Genomic DNA, 14,692 nt, shown 5'->3' on the forward strand with positions numbered 1-14,692 from the left:
TTTTAATGAATATTTTAGCTAGAAATTTTGATCCGTTCTGATAAGATCTTCGAAAATTAATCAGCTAGAAATAATGATGTGTTTTGACGAGACAGGGGTATAATCAAGGTCATCAAACGTGTTCTTGTTGTCTAGGTAATCTTAGAAAGCTTCAGAACACATATTTTAAGGAGACCGGGGTATAGTACTTAGCTCACAGTGTGGATGTAAACCACACTGAAACGACCGCCTTCCATCACGCATCACGCTCGCAAGAGAGCGCGCGCACATTATTAACGCCTACATATCATCTCCAGTACATTTTAGATTATTCATTGAAAATAGATTACAATATAGCCATTTTTCATGTCTCGATTATTCAATTCCGAATAATAGACATTCAGGGGAAAAAAGAGAAACACCTGGGTAATCTAGTTAAAAAAACCGAAAGTAAATGGTAGACAAAGTAACAAGCCAAGGCAAAACGAGATTAGCGTACCACTATGAAAGAAACCGCCTCCGGCGGTCGATAATCAAGAGAAAATTGATGTGATCTTGTTGCCTAGTAGCCCTAGAAACTTTGAGAACACAACTTTCGTGGAAAAAAAACAAATTATCTTACAAGTATATCTTGGCAAAAAAAATTTCCTAATCCTACTGAAATCTCTCCGCCGGCTGCTTCTGAAACAGAGTCAGTAGCACTATGTGATTGGCTACACGTTTTATATTTTATTAGAACCCAGTTTATAAGAACATTGAGGCTGAAATTCGTCGAAAAATTAAGAACATCGTAAGAACATGCCCAGCCTCAGTTTGAAAAACAATGACAAGAAACTACAATTTTTTCTTCTTTTCAAGCAGTTTTAACCGAACTTAGGGATGGATTTTCTAAAATCGAGAGTCAAATAATTGTCCAAATTTTACCAATTTTAAGTGCTCTTTAATTTGCATGATATTGTCAATTTAGAGTAGTCTGAAAAATTAAGAACGCATTTAAGAACATTTTAGGCTGAAAACTGCCAAAAAAATAAGCACATCCAGGACCAGCCAACTTTTAGGTGTTCTAATAAAAAAAAAAACGTGTATTCAGTGGAATTCTTAAGAATATTTTACAGAATACTCAAAATACACCTATGTATTTTACAGAACAATCTATTGAAGCTTTTTTGTCAAAACTAAGTCTTTAGTTGGACGCTCAAAATAAATCCATTTCTTTGGCACTACATGATGTCAAAAAGAAATTTGATCTTTAGATTGACAAGTATCCATAGACACCATAGACATCATAATGGAAACAAAAATGTTCGCTGGGAAAACTTAGAAACAGATAAATAATCTCAGCTGAATTTTTAAGACATGTTTATATTTTTCAGCGCGGAATAATTCTTTGTATTAATCAAGACTATGCTATAATCCTTATAGAATTCGACACTATCTAAAATATAATCTCCAAGCCGAGAGAAAATTCCGTGAATGAGATAACCTTTTGTAGCGAGTTTACAGTTAGCACCCGAGGTGGTGTTATATTTCGAAACTACGCGCTTCTCTATTTTCCAGTGTTTACCATTCCTCTAACCGTTTCTGACATCGTCTTGTTTAAAGTGAAACATTGAGCAAAAGTCATCCCTGTTATTTTTTAATAAGCACTTTAATTTGACCTGATCCCTGAAAAAGAAAGGCAACCATGCACATTACATAAAACATGAATTAACCAATTAAGGGCCAATGTCGAGTATATTGGACATGGGTTATATCGAGTTATATGCCCAGTTTGAGTTAAAGTCTATTCACGATAAGTGTGCACTCTTTTTTCATTTACCTATAACTTTTGAAGGAATTCCTCAATCTTTATAAATTTGGTATCGTTGGAAAGATATTAGTGAGTGGAACAATTTGTAATAAATTATAAAAATATAAAAATTTCTGAAAATGAAGATGAAAATGAAGAAGAAAAAAATGAAGATATTGTAGAAAGGTGCTATAGTTATCATTTTCACTGGAGAGATTCTTTGATCTTAGGAGGTCATCACTGTTTCAGTACTGAATATCTTGAAAAGTGCTTTTTTCCAACAAACCTAAGCATAAACTATTTTGCTTTCACCGCAAAAGCCGATAAATAATTGCACTTGAAATTGGCGTACTGCGGCTTTGAAAAATCCCTAAATTCCAGCTTTCCACAGTACTTGAAGGGTTTGAATCATGTTGTTGGAAAAACTAAAGTATTTTTCAATATAATTTGCAGCGGAGACAAAAAAGGCTATAACTTTTGATAGAATTCGAATAAAATGGCGGTTTTGTGCTCGTTGAAAAAACAAACAAGAGTGGGGTATTGTCATAAAGAAAAGAAATTACAAAATATCGAAAAACGATGATGAAAAATGAAGAAGAAGAAGCTCAGCTTCTCGTAGAATAATGATATGATCTTCATTTTTGTATCAGAAATTTTTCAATCCTAGAACGTCATAAATGCGAAAATTCATGAAATTTTCATTCAGTCAAAAAATACTACCCTTAGTATCAGAGGTTGAGAGTATTTCAACCTCTGAAGACCAATAATAGAAATTTTATTGCGCATAAGTCAATCTAATCACTGTAGAAAAAAACAAAGATGAAGAGCAAATATTACCATATTTGATGTCTAGCAGACTGTATCAGGATGCAGTTTACTATTTACGAATTCCCCAGAAACCAAGCAAAGTGTAATTGAAATGAGTTTCTTTCAAAAGAAATCTTTTACATGATCCCCCAAATGTATAACAGTAATTACTAAACTTTTAATTATGGAAATGTCACTTTAATCGAATCGAAATACGACAGACTTTATGGTCGTGTTCAGACCAAGGTTTAAAGCAATTAGGTCCACATGTTTCTTTTATATTCCTTTTGTATTTAACGGCACGCTCCTCATTAGTTAAACGAAAGTTTAAAAAGGAATCACCCTCTGGTTTAAAAAAAAAGTTTTTACGATTTCGTTACAGTTTTCTGAATAGACGAAATCAGAATTACAAGTGAAAAGCATGCTCCTTTTGTAAATGAAGAAAAAAGAACGTGAAATTTATGACTTAGGGACGCTCGGAGCATGTCTAGCAGTAATGGCTTAAACAAACACGAATTAGTGTTTTGCAGAGGGATTCCCTGAAATCTTTTTTGTTTCAAAGTATCTCAAGAGAGAAGATGACATGATTTCAAGCTAGGAAAGAAGATTCCTCGAGATCGCCAATCGATGATGACAAAAGAAAATTGATTATAATTGAATTCCCATATCAACAAACTACTATTTAAACCTTAAACTTAAACTTTCAGGTCTGAACACGACCTATGTTATGATTCTCTATCACTGACTTTTTAAAAAGCATTGATGCCATTTTTAAGTTGTGTTTTCAACGACGGGAATAAAAATATCAACTTTGAACTTCATCCAAGATCTTGGATGGTCGTCATGGTTACTTTTGTCTGCGTTGATTGTGCGTTGAATAGAATCTGGATTGGTCAACACAGCGTCGATATATGATTTCGACCTGTGCTTTTCACGGTAAAAAAATACAGCTTAGGCGCATGATAAAAAATGTTTTGTTTCCGGAATGCGGGTGAAGGAAAAAAGTTATCATGCGGCCGGCCGGAAAATAATTTTTTTTTGCTATTTTTGATAATAGAGTTTAAGAATAACTTTTATGTATAAACACAGCATAAATTATGCCCTAAATTACAACAAGTACGGACTACTAACGAACGAAAGTTTGCGGCCGGGTCAGAAAAAAAGAATTTTTCACCCGGCCGGTTTCCGGAAACAAGAATTTTTTTTTTATTTCGCCTTAATACTCTTTTTTGTTGTTTCTTGATGGTTTTTTTATATCAATCATTGATCAATTTTGGATTGTATCTTTCGATGGGACAAATTTCTTTGAACAATTTTTTCACATTAATGACGTTCTAAGATCAAAGAATCACTCATGTAAAAATGATAATTATAGAACGATTATTGAAAAAGTTGATTTTCTTCTTCTTCATTTTCCGATCTTTTTTGAGTTTTTTCTTGATGATAATATTCCACTCCTGTTTGTCATTTCAACGAGCACAAAATCGCTACTAAATTTAAATTCTATCAAAAGTTATTGAGGTTAGAAAAAACCCCAGGAAAAACACTTTTAATAAAAAAGACTTTTAATAAACAGCAACTCGTTTAATTAATCGACATAACTTTTGAATTAGTTGACAAGTTTGATTGACATGACTAACAATACGAAACAATTGAAATAATTCCGCGCGGAAAACTATCTTTTAGCAAAAAAATGTGATCAAGAGACCGTCTCTTGGATGACCGTCTCTTAAGATTGTGCGGGTTTTCTTTTCTCGATTTTTCCTACTTCCTGACTGCCGTAGTGTTTAAGATATAAATTCGCTTAATTACTTTGAAAGAAAACACTTTAACGACTTTCTCAACTTGACATTATTTTATATTTAAGGGTACCCTGAGTATCAGAGGTTAAGTTTTCAAAGAATATATTAACCTCTGAAGACCAATAATATAAATTTTATCGCGCATGTGTCAATCTAATCACTGTAGAAAAAATCAAAGATGAAGAGCAAATATTACCTTATTAATGTCTAGCAGACTGTATCAGTATGCAGTTTACTATTTACGAATTCCCCAGAAACCTCGAAGTGTAATTGAAGTGAGTTTCTTTCGAAAGAAATCATTTACATGATCCCCAAATGTCTAACAGTAATTACTAAACTATTAATTTTCGAAATATCACTTATTAATTGAATCGAAATAATAGACTTTATGTTATGATTCTCTATCACTAACACTTTTTAAAAAAGCATTGATGATATATTTTTGCTTTTGTTTTCAACGACAGGAATAGAAATATCAACTCTGAACTTCATCCAAGATCTTGGATGGTCGTCATGATTACTTTTGTCTTCGTTGATTGCGTGCTGAATAGAATCTCGATTCGTCGGCACAGCGTCGATATATGATTTTGACCTGTGCTTTTCACGGTAATTTAAAGGTGTTTTTCCAAAGACATAACATGATTAACGAATTTTCCGAGTCCTAAAGGACAAGGAAAATTCTAAACAAAAAAAATACAAGTGCAATTTTAGACTTCTACTCATCCTTTGGTGAACAAAGTTTTTTATAGAGGCTGCTTAATACTCGGTAGATCCTTTTTCCCAAAAAATGCCACTTTTTGCTGAATTTCGGCGAACAACCTATTTTTTATGGCGAGTGTTTGTGTAGACAATGATATCATCCGTCAAGATTACTGTGCGGAAAAACTACGGTGAGTAGGTTATTGTGACAAAGTATTACATAAAGTCCCTTCCGGAAAAATGCCGCAGAAGTGATGAATTATACGGCTTGTTTCTGATAATAAAGAACTCCAGTGAAGTCCACTATGGGAAATATTCTACAAGAATTTCCGAATAAAAAAAGATATTTCTTTGAGTTGAAAAGGATGGTTGGGAAAGGATAAGCAAACATATACGAAAAACAATTTTCGATTTCCTATAAATTTAGCTCGGGTGAGTTAAAGGGACATAACAGTACTTGCGAAATTTGTAAACAAACTGTATGTAGCGGATACAAAATCAAAACAAATGTCACATGTCAAAATAAAAAATCAAACCAAATATGGCTAATTTTGATTGTTCAATTGTTTTACAAGTTTATTTTGGACACGTGATTTTAATTGTTCTCTTTAATGACACGTGGTTTGCGCAATGTTTACATTTTACTACTTTATTGTCCCTTTAAGGCATGACGCGCATCGCTTCCCATTATTCCTTACCTCTCATATATAGCTCAAAACAATCGTATCAACGAGAGGATTTGGAAAAGTGCTGGGTCAAAAATTCATATTAAGTCAATCTGAAGATATCGGTCAAAAACTTATTTTGACGTTTTAAAATACATCAAAAAAAAAAAGTCAAAAAGACAATTTAAATGACGTCATTATTGAGAAGAGAGAAAATAAATCACTACAATATCCAACAAATTGCGCGCGGAAAAATCAATTATTTGAGAAACCACGCATGAGATATAGATATAGTAGATAGAGGGCAATTCAAGGGAAAAACCAGCTTGTCAAGGCTATAAATATAAGAAGAGAGGTATTATAACGACTCAAGTAATTGATGTGTCGTATGAGACTCTGGCAGCACGTTGATAAAGAAAAAGAATACACAAATCTAATTTTATCTGGATTGATATCATGGAAACATCAATGGAGTACAGCTATCAAATCATTGTAGACATCCAGTCAAACAATCGAGGTAGGGTCCATATGATCCCCACCCCGGGGGCTACTATCCTTGCTGGCCGACGGGGGTGTTCCGCAGATGGAAAAAAATTGACCCTGAATGGGACTAAAACTCGCAAATCTTCTACTTACTCCCAAAATCTACAAAAAAGGTACCCTACGAGGGACTGATTTTCTTTTCTGATATTTTTTATAAGTATCATGGATTGTGTTTCGAAAAATGATCGCGCGAATGCGTGAATTTGGGTAAAAAATGCTTGAAGCATTCCTACGCTTCTTTTTCTTGGATTTTTTCACAGAAAACCGAGACAAACTGAGACACAGAATCTCGCTAACCGAAACAGAACGACGCACCTCAAGTATAAAAAACGCCCATGGGCGGGGTCGTACAGGCTAGCCTATACGAGAGGTCAGCCGCGTTGGAAGGGTTTATCAGCGGGTTGAATAGATTATTAAAGAAGGATTTCGTGCAGTCTTTTTGACGTCGTTGTTTTCAATTATATTTTTAAAATCTAACCTTTTATCCTTGGATTGAGCGAGATAAATAGCACTGCCTTACGATGAAACCCTCGTCTAAAAAAGATTTGACGTTCGAATCGAGGAAGCTCCTACAGTGACTTTGAAGCAAAAATAATTCTGGTGTCAATTATTCACAATATCAAGTGATGTCGTTGCCTGTACCAGACGACCACGGATTTTTCCTCGACACTGTTCAGAGTGATAAAAAAATCGCGTGTTGGGATAGAGATAGGCTAGTGACGCCGTTGCAAATTTTCGAATTTAAAAAGGCATGGCATTTTCTACGAGTTACTAAAAATGTGTTTTGAAAGTCTATGCACAAGTAAAATCGGTGTTCTTTTAGGCGAGAAAATGATAGAAGTTGTTGTCCATAAGCTGCGATATACCTATGATCGTTTTAAAACTAAAGTATTTATTTAAAACTCATATCATAATCGATAAGTTAACTTTGCGTAATATTGTTTTTTTTACAGACATGTATTCTTGGGTCGGGGATGACATTGCAATAGAAAAACCCGATGGAAAAACGTACATAATTTGTCTTGGAATAAAACAAGAAAAAGGTACTAGAAAATCATTTTGAATATCATAGATTTCTCTGTAATTATCAGACATATCACCCTTGTTCCACGATTTTATTGGTCCTATTGTTACACGCTTATCATGACTCTTTAATTCGAGCCTCTCTTATTCGAATCTTTCTTTAATACATGGAAGGTATTTTACATTTTCACAAGAGCACTCATACACTTGTGTTTTTGATACCGTCGTTGAGAAGAATTTTCCTTGTATTTCCGTTACCAGTCTGAAATGCTAACCGGGCCACTGAGATTCGGCATGTGTATACAAACTAACAAATTAGTCCCCTCATTTTGGAAAGTGGCATAAAATGAAGAGGGTCAATTGTATAAAAAAAATTTCGATTGAGATTTTGCACAACTTACTGTATTCTGGTTTCAGACAAACTGACAGCCAATGAAAATGGAGATATTCAAGTCAATTTGGAAGACGGTTCAGAAGAAGAAGGCATCTATGTTATCGCTTTGCCGTCAAACGAATCCACAGGTATGTAATATAAGACCATGTTCAGACGTCACGGTTCCGTTCCGTTCCGTTCCGAAACGGTTTCGAAACAAGTGTGAACGTCAAGATTCGAAACGTCGAAAAAGAAGACGTTACAAAGCAAAACAGATCGAAACGGTTTCGCTCCACTTTTTTCATCGGAACTGAACTTCTCCGTTTTCTTGCTCCGAAACGTTCCAAAACCAATATGAACAGACTCGATCCGTAACGAAAATCATACCGGAGCGAAACGGAACAGTAACGTGTGAACATAGTCTAATCATATTTCAATGGGCAAAATTACCCTCAGGGAGGGACGTCCAGGCAAAATGACCGACGGGTATATGTACACCCTAAAGTGTGTGTTTTAAATACTGAAATACTGTTCTTCTTTGGCTTTTTTTATCTTTACTAGAAGGTACTCGACAGAATTTTCAGTATTTTCTTCTTGCAAAAATCCTATGTAATAAACCACCAATGGAAGCTTCGAGTAATGACATTATAAATCCACGCCCAGTCTCCAACCAAAAAGTTCTTATTTTTCAGGTTTCCAAGTGCATGATGGAGAAGGAAATTATGATATCATTGAAGAATCAACGCAAGGTAAAGTCAAAAAGAAACAATCTATACACGCCTTTTCGACCGTAGCCGCCAGTTGCCGCGCGGGTATTTCTTTATCCGTTTTATCCCACTAAACTTGATCCAAACCTTTTTTGACACATTTTTCTATTGTTTATTCATGATATGCACCATTGCAATGTCTCCCACGAACCCAACAGCTGATTGGTTGCAAGTGACGTATTGACTGATTTTATGTTACTTACAACCAATCAGCTATTGGGTCCGTGATATAATGTCAGAAGACATTGCAATGGTGCATATCATGAATAGATGCGGATTGTTTTAGTGTGATAAAGTGGACAAAAAAATACCCGCGTGTCAATATTGGCGACTACGGTAGAAAAGGTGTATTATCAATCATGTTCTAAATGCCTAAAGGCTTTATTTTGGGTTCAATAGACTTTTTCATAAATTACGTCATGAGCATCACTTGCCTCGTATTCAAACAATTACCATGGCTTGAATTATGTCCCTTGAGACGTTAAATAAATTTGTTTATGAATAGAAAGTAGTTTCAATAAAATCCACAGGGAGTTAATCACCTTGGTAATAATTTCAAAACGAGGCAAGTGATGTTCGTGACGTAATTGGAGTTTAAGGAAAGGTCTATAACATTGGGAAAAGTGCTACAGAAGAGTCTGTATAACTCTAAAACGGAAGGCAATTTTGTTCGAGTTAAAGCCATTTTCGAGCCCTGGGGACTAGTTTATAAGGCATTGTTAAAGTGAAGAAACCATCTAACTTGTTTGAATTAAGGAGACATTCGAGTTATAGAGGGTCGTGTTATAAACACTCCACTGTATAAAAGTTTATGTGCAAGCGAAACCAATCCTTATATTATCATGGTGTCCTGAAAAAAAGTAGAAGGTCGAAACATATCGCTAGGTACTGTCGCTTTGTACTACTGTTTATTAACCCGAAAAAGCATCGTATTATGCAGAGGTAGAGCATCCGGCTACAGTGTGTGTAAGTCAGGGGTTTAATCCCCGACTGGGTACACTGGGTATCACAAAAATCTTCGCTCTTAGTGAAAAATGGGTCAGGGGGGAGTAAAGAAAGGGCGGGGTCGGCATTGAAACATGCTTTGCAAAGCAATCTGTTTTGATTTCCTCATCTTTCCGGACTCTCTTCCATTTTTTTGTGTCAAAATAATTGGATTTTTAATTTCGCCTTAGCGAATTATTACGATAGCCTTCTGTGTGCGTTCCTGTGTCCTTGGAAAAAAATTTAGAATAAACGAAAGTTTTCCATACCGTGGACGAACTTACTAAATTTAACTTACACTTTACACGTTCGTTTAGCCACGGACGATTTTCGAGCGTTTTTATAGTGGTCCAATAACTGTGGAGATAATAAATTATATCAAGCCTTTTTGACGACTGTATTATTAGCTCCACAGTTTGGAGCGTACGGCTCCCTAATTATTTTTGTAAACATTCATTAGTGAGGTTAAGTATACCGCGATAATCACGACGACGGACGAAAAATGTAATAGGCTAGTGGAAATACGAAATCTGATTGGTTGAAACTCACTAGCCTGTTAAATTTTCGTTCGTCGTCGTGATTTTACCGATTTACTTAACCTCGCTATTGTGAGAACTTTCTAATGGCTCTTTTGAAACTTGCTGCTGCTGTCAGGCTGTGTGCTGTATAAATTTTTATCATGTTTTCTGGCCTTTTGTAGAGTATTTAAAGAGGTTTATTATTCGTTTACTACTAAGTATTTCATGTTTGTGTAGTTACTGAATGCACCAATAAATTGATAATGCTCAGTAAGTAGAATAAAAAGAGTTACTTTTTCACAACCAACAACAACAACATAAATTCCTCCTGCCTCTTCTTCACTAAAACTTCGAACAGCAGGAATGATCTTTTTTTCCTTTTTTCACCAAATAGTAATGTGTTAATAGTGAAACCAGTTGAGACAAATAATCAGTTTTAGCAAGTATTCTTTAGAAGTTCAGAAATTCAGCGATCATTTTCTACTACACTGGGACTACACTACTGTGAGATCGGGTAACTTGCATCAGTGCACAGTGGAGGCTAATGCATAGCCCCTCAAATGAAGTTAAATGGTAGAGTAGAGCTTCGAGTAGAGCTGTGCAGTTCTTTTGTTTTGAAATTTTGATGGCTATATGTAAGTTTCCCTCCACTGATGCAAGTTATACCCGACTTCACAGTATCCATCGAAATCAAACGATAGCTGTTCGATTACCCAAACGATAGCTGCTCGATTACCGAACCTTATTTGCTTAGAATTTTTTTTGATTAGTTTGATTATATAAGTTTGATGACAGTTTTTTTATCCGATGAAGTTTGATCGGTGTTCGATGGGTTTGGTAAGTAAGTTTTTCCAGCTTTTCCTCCCCAATGGGATGATAGATATTGGCCTGCTCTTTATGGCTTAGCGTGGGCGTCTGCTAATAAGCCGTTGGAATGTAAAAAAGAATGAGCAACAAGGTAATAAATCAAACTAATCGAGCTTCAATTAAACTTCACCGATCTTAATACACCTTTTGCTAATCTGGATTTTCATTTTGATATATAAAATTCTCCAGTGGTACCGTTGTTTTGTATAAGATTCCCGTTTCCGTACTAAAGGTCTATTACAGCATCAGAAGAATAATTGTATTACTTTATAAGTGAGTCTGCTAAATCGCGTGCCACGCGTGCCAGCGTGCCATCGGTTTTTAGGCGTGCCAGCGTGCCATGCGTGCCATGCGTGCCTTCGTGCCAACTGTCTTGGCGTGCCAACGTGCCAGCGTGCCAACTGTCTCGGCGTGCCAACGTGCTAGCGTGCCAACGTGTCTTGGCGTGCCAGCGTGCCTACGTGCCATCCAAATTCTGGCGTGCCATCCAAATTCCGGCGTGCCATCCAAGTTTTGGCGTGCCATCCAAATTTTGGCGTGCCATCCAAATTTTGGCGTGCCATCCAAATTTTGGCGTGGCCATCCTTATTCGGCGTGCCATCCAAGTTTTGGCGTGCCATCCAAATTTGGCGTGCCATCCAAATTTTGGCGTGCCATCCAAATTTTGGCGTGCCATCCAAATTTTGGCGTGCCATCCAAATTTTGGCGTGCCATCCTTATTCCGGCGTGCCATCCAAGTTTTGGCGTGCCATCCAAATTTTGGCGTGCCATCCAAATTTTGGCGTGCCAACCAAATTTTGGCGTGCCATCCTTATTCCGGCGTGCCATCCAAGTTTTGGCGTTCCAACCAAATTCCGGCGTGCCAACCAAATTCCGGCGTACCATCCAAGTTTAGGCGTGACAACCAAATTTTGCGTACTTTTTCAAATTTTCAGAGTCTTTATTTTCCATGAAACATTAATTGTTAGGCGATATTATGAAATATACACTTACTACGGTCTCTTACACGGGTTAAGGTACGGCATGTGAGCCGAGTAAGAAAAAGAAAAAGTCAAGAAAAATGATGACTTCTGAAAATTACTTTAGCCCTTGGACAACTATTTAACTAAGCTCCTTATTTTTGGCTACAGCTCCTGACCACTTGATTAAAAAGGCAAAAACGGTAACCGTAAACTCATGAGCTTTTTGGCCATTTTGAAGTTTTAGGTTTTCCAAAAAAAAAAATTCCAGAAAAAAACTTTTTCAAAAGGTTTCAGAATGAAAAGCTTTTTCAATTTTTTTAGAACAGTAGCGTAGACAGGGGTGAAGAAAGATCTGCGTATGAGAGTAGATTTTAACGTCAAAGCTATCTATTCGTGACAAAGAAACATCATTACTATGTCGTTTAATCTATTCTCGGATACCTAAAAGCCGGGGCGCTATAATTAATTTTTCGAAAATTTTCCATCCAGGATATTTTTATTACACCCCCCCCTCGTATATTAAGTTTTGACATATTTTTCCAACCCCCGGGTAGGTACCTGAAAGCAAGCCAATGTTGCTTCATCCTTGTTTCCTATTGTACAAGACTCCAAACTGCTCAAAACGACTGAAAATGACATAACATCTGGAGGTAGTTTAACGTTGTTGGAGCATTTAAGATAAACGCTTTTTTATAAGAATATCTTCTATAAGAATATCAGGATGAAACTCAAAAGTCCAAAAACTCTCAATATGATTATTTCTCATGTTTGTAAAATAGTCAAGTCCAAAAAACTAAGAAATGTTAAGAATAATTCACCCTCAATTTTGGCAATTTCTTAAGAATACTTGACCGTCATCCAAAAGTACACTACACGTTTTTTTATTTATAAGCATAACGCGTATAAGCATAACAAGCTGGGATTCGGCTCGAATACAATGGATTTATTGTTTTAGAACAATAGAAAATTAAGCATATTAAGCATATGTCCAGCCTCAGCTTAAATTACCATATGCTCAAGAAAAAAGCATAACGCTAAGTATCTAAACATATATTATATATAAAGCTGAAAATGAGATTTTGCTTTGTCAAGAAAATGACTTGTAGACTGATGCCTTACACGTGGAAGAAACACATGAATCTCCTTCAAAACTTTTAAAGTTATGCAATGCTCTGTTCATATAAAAATGAAATTAATAAAATAATAATAAAAGTACTACAATTTTCATATCTCTAAAACAGCTCTCTTGGAGCATTTAATGTTTTCATTGCATGACAATCTATATCCATTTGCACCGCCAGCATCCTATTGACATGAGAAAACATTTGTTGTAAATTGGTTTACACTCATATTTTGTGATAATGCCATTATTTACATATTAAGTGTCATTACAAAAATAACCTTGAAAATGCTTTCCCACTAATTTTGAGGGGTATATTGGGGTCCACAATGGGTCCATATTGGGGGGGTCCAAGTTTGTGTCATCTTCTCCCCAAGCTTTACCGAAATTTCGGTAAAAATTCGGACGAGCACGCCGAAAATTTAATGGCACGCCAAATTCAGATGGCACGCCGAAATTCGGATGCACGCCAAAATTCGGATGGCACGCGAAATTTGAATGGCACGCCAAAATCGCACGCCCGAAATTCGGATGGCACGCCAAATTCAGAAACGGATTCGGCACGCCAAATTCTATGCACGCCGAATTCGGATGGCACGCCGAAGTTTATGGCACGCCAAATTTGGATGGCAGCTGGCACGTTGGCACGCCAAGGCACGTTGGCACGCTGGCACGTTGGCACGCCAAGGCACGTTGGCACGCAGGCACGCATGGCACGTTGGCACGCTGGCACGCATAGCACGCTGGCGCGCGTGGCACGCGATTTAGCAGACTCTTTATAAGTGAGGTTTAAGTCAATTTGTATCTGGTGGGAAAATTTGAGTGATAGTGGTAAATAAATCTTGACTGAAGTCTGTATCCTTAATAAGTTACAAGCTTTTCTTAATATATTTTCATATGGATTATTGCATATTGAGATTTTGGAAATTTTTGGCAAAATTAGCCAAATTTTAATCTCAAGGCGTATTATTTCTTTATTAAAGCTTATTAAGTTGGCTAGTTTTTACCCTGCCATTTTCTAGTTCAGAAGCTGGAGCTCAACAACTCAACTGTTTTTTGCCTATGATTTTGATGGTGGTGCGCCATCATTCATATCAAAAAGTGAAGATAGTATACAACAGATTTTTCTGACAAGCCATTTTCTCAATTAGAAACTTTACTGTTTATAGAAAGAAGTTGATATAAACTTTGCCCAAGTGAAGCACAAAATGAAGTTTCTGGCATCAAAGAATGAAAAGTTCTTTTTTTCTTCTTCATTTTCAAAGAATTTTAAAATTCATTTTCTCAAGTTTATTACAGTTCTCTGAATTATTCTTCTGAATTGAAAGATTTTTTTACGCTTATATATAAAAAGGAATTTTTTAGTCGCATTTTTTTAAGAATCTTTTTGTTCTTAATGGATTGAGATTTTTCATAAGAAAACAGGGTATCTACGACCTGTATGTACAATACAATGTGTATTTTTTTCACGTTTCACGCGTCTTCGTTGTTTATGTTCAAATATTATGCGAAATTTTTTGACTCTAAGTCGTCTTGTTTTACGTTATGATATGATTTCAATTATTTGCAATTTTAGGTTTTCAATCAAATGAAGAAGAGGAAGAGGAAGAAGAAGAAGAATACGAAAATGTTTGCATTGAAATTGGTCCTTCAGAGCAAGGTGAACCTAATTCAGACACAGTATACGAAAACTAATAAAACAATCTCGTAAGAATATCGACCAGTCTCGTACCGAGAGCCACTTACACCGCTTTTTAATTTAATTTATGAATGTGATATCACCATTTGCTCTCA

At 36.0% G+C, this 14,692-nt stretch overlaps 1 protein-coding gene across 1 annotated transcript; it reads left to right on the top strand.

The window, feature by feature from the left end:
• Positions 1-6,157: 6,157 nt before the first annotated feature.
• LOC136817931 (uncharacterized) lies at positions 6,158-14,692 on the top strand (the record flags this gene model as incomplete). Its single annotated transcript, XM_067074274.1, is given in 5 exon segments — positions 6,158-6,258; positions 7,238-7,327; positions 7,725-7,829; positions 8,373-8,429; positions 14,475-14,692. Coding segments are annotated over 5 exon segments (432 nt in total). The 5' UTR covers positions 6,158-6,197.

This window comes from Clytia hemisphaerica, unplaced genomic scaffold (genome assembly GCF_902728285.1).
Source record: "Clytia hemisphaerica strain Z4C2 unplaced genomic scaffold, Clytia hemisphaerica genome assembly, whole genome shotgun sequence".
Classification (NCBI taxonomy): domain Eukaryota; kingdom Metazoa; phylum Cnidaria; class Hydrozoa; order Leptothecata; family Clytiidae; genus Clytia; species Clytia hemisphaerica.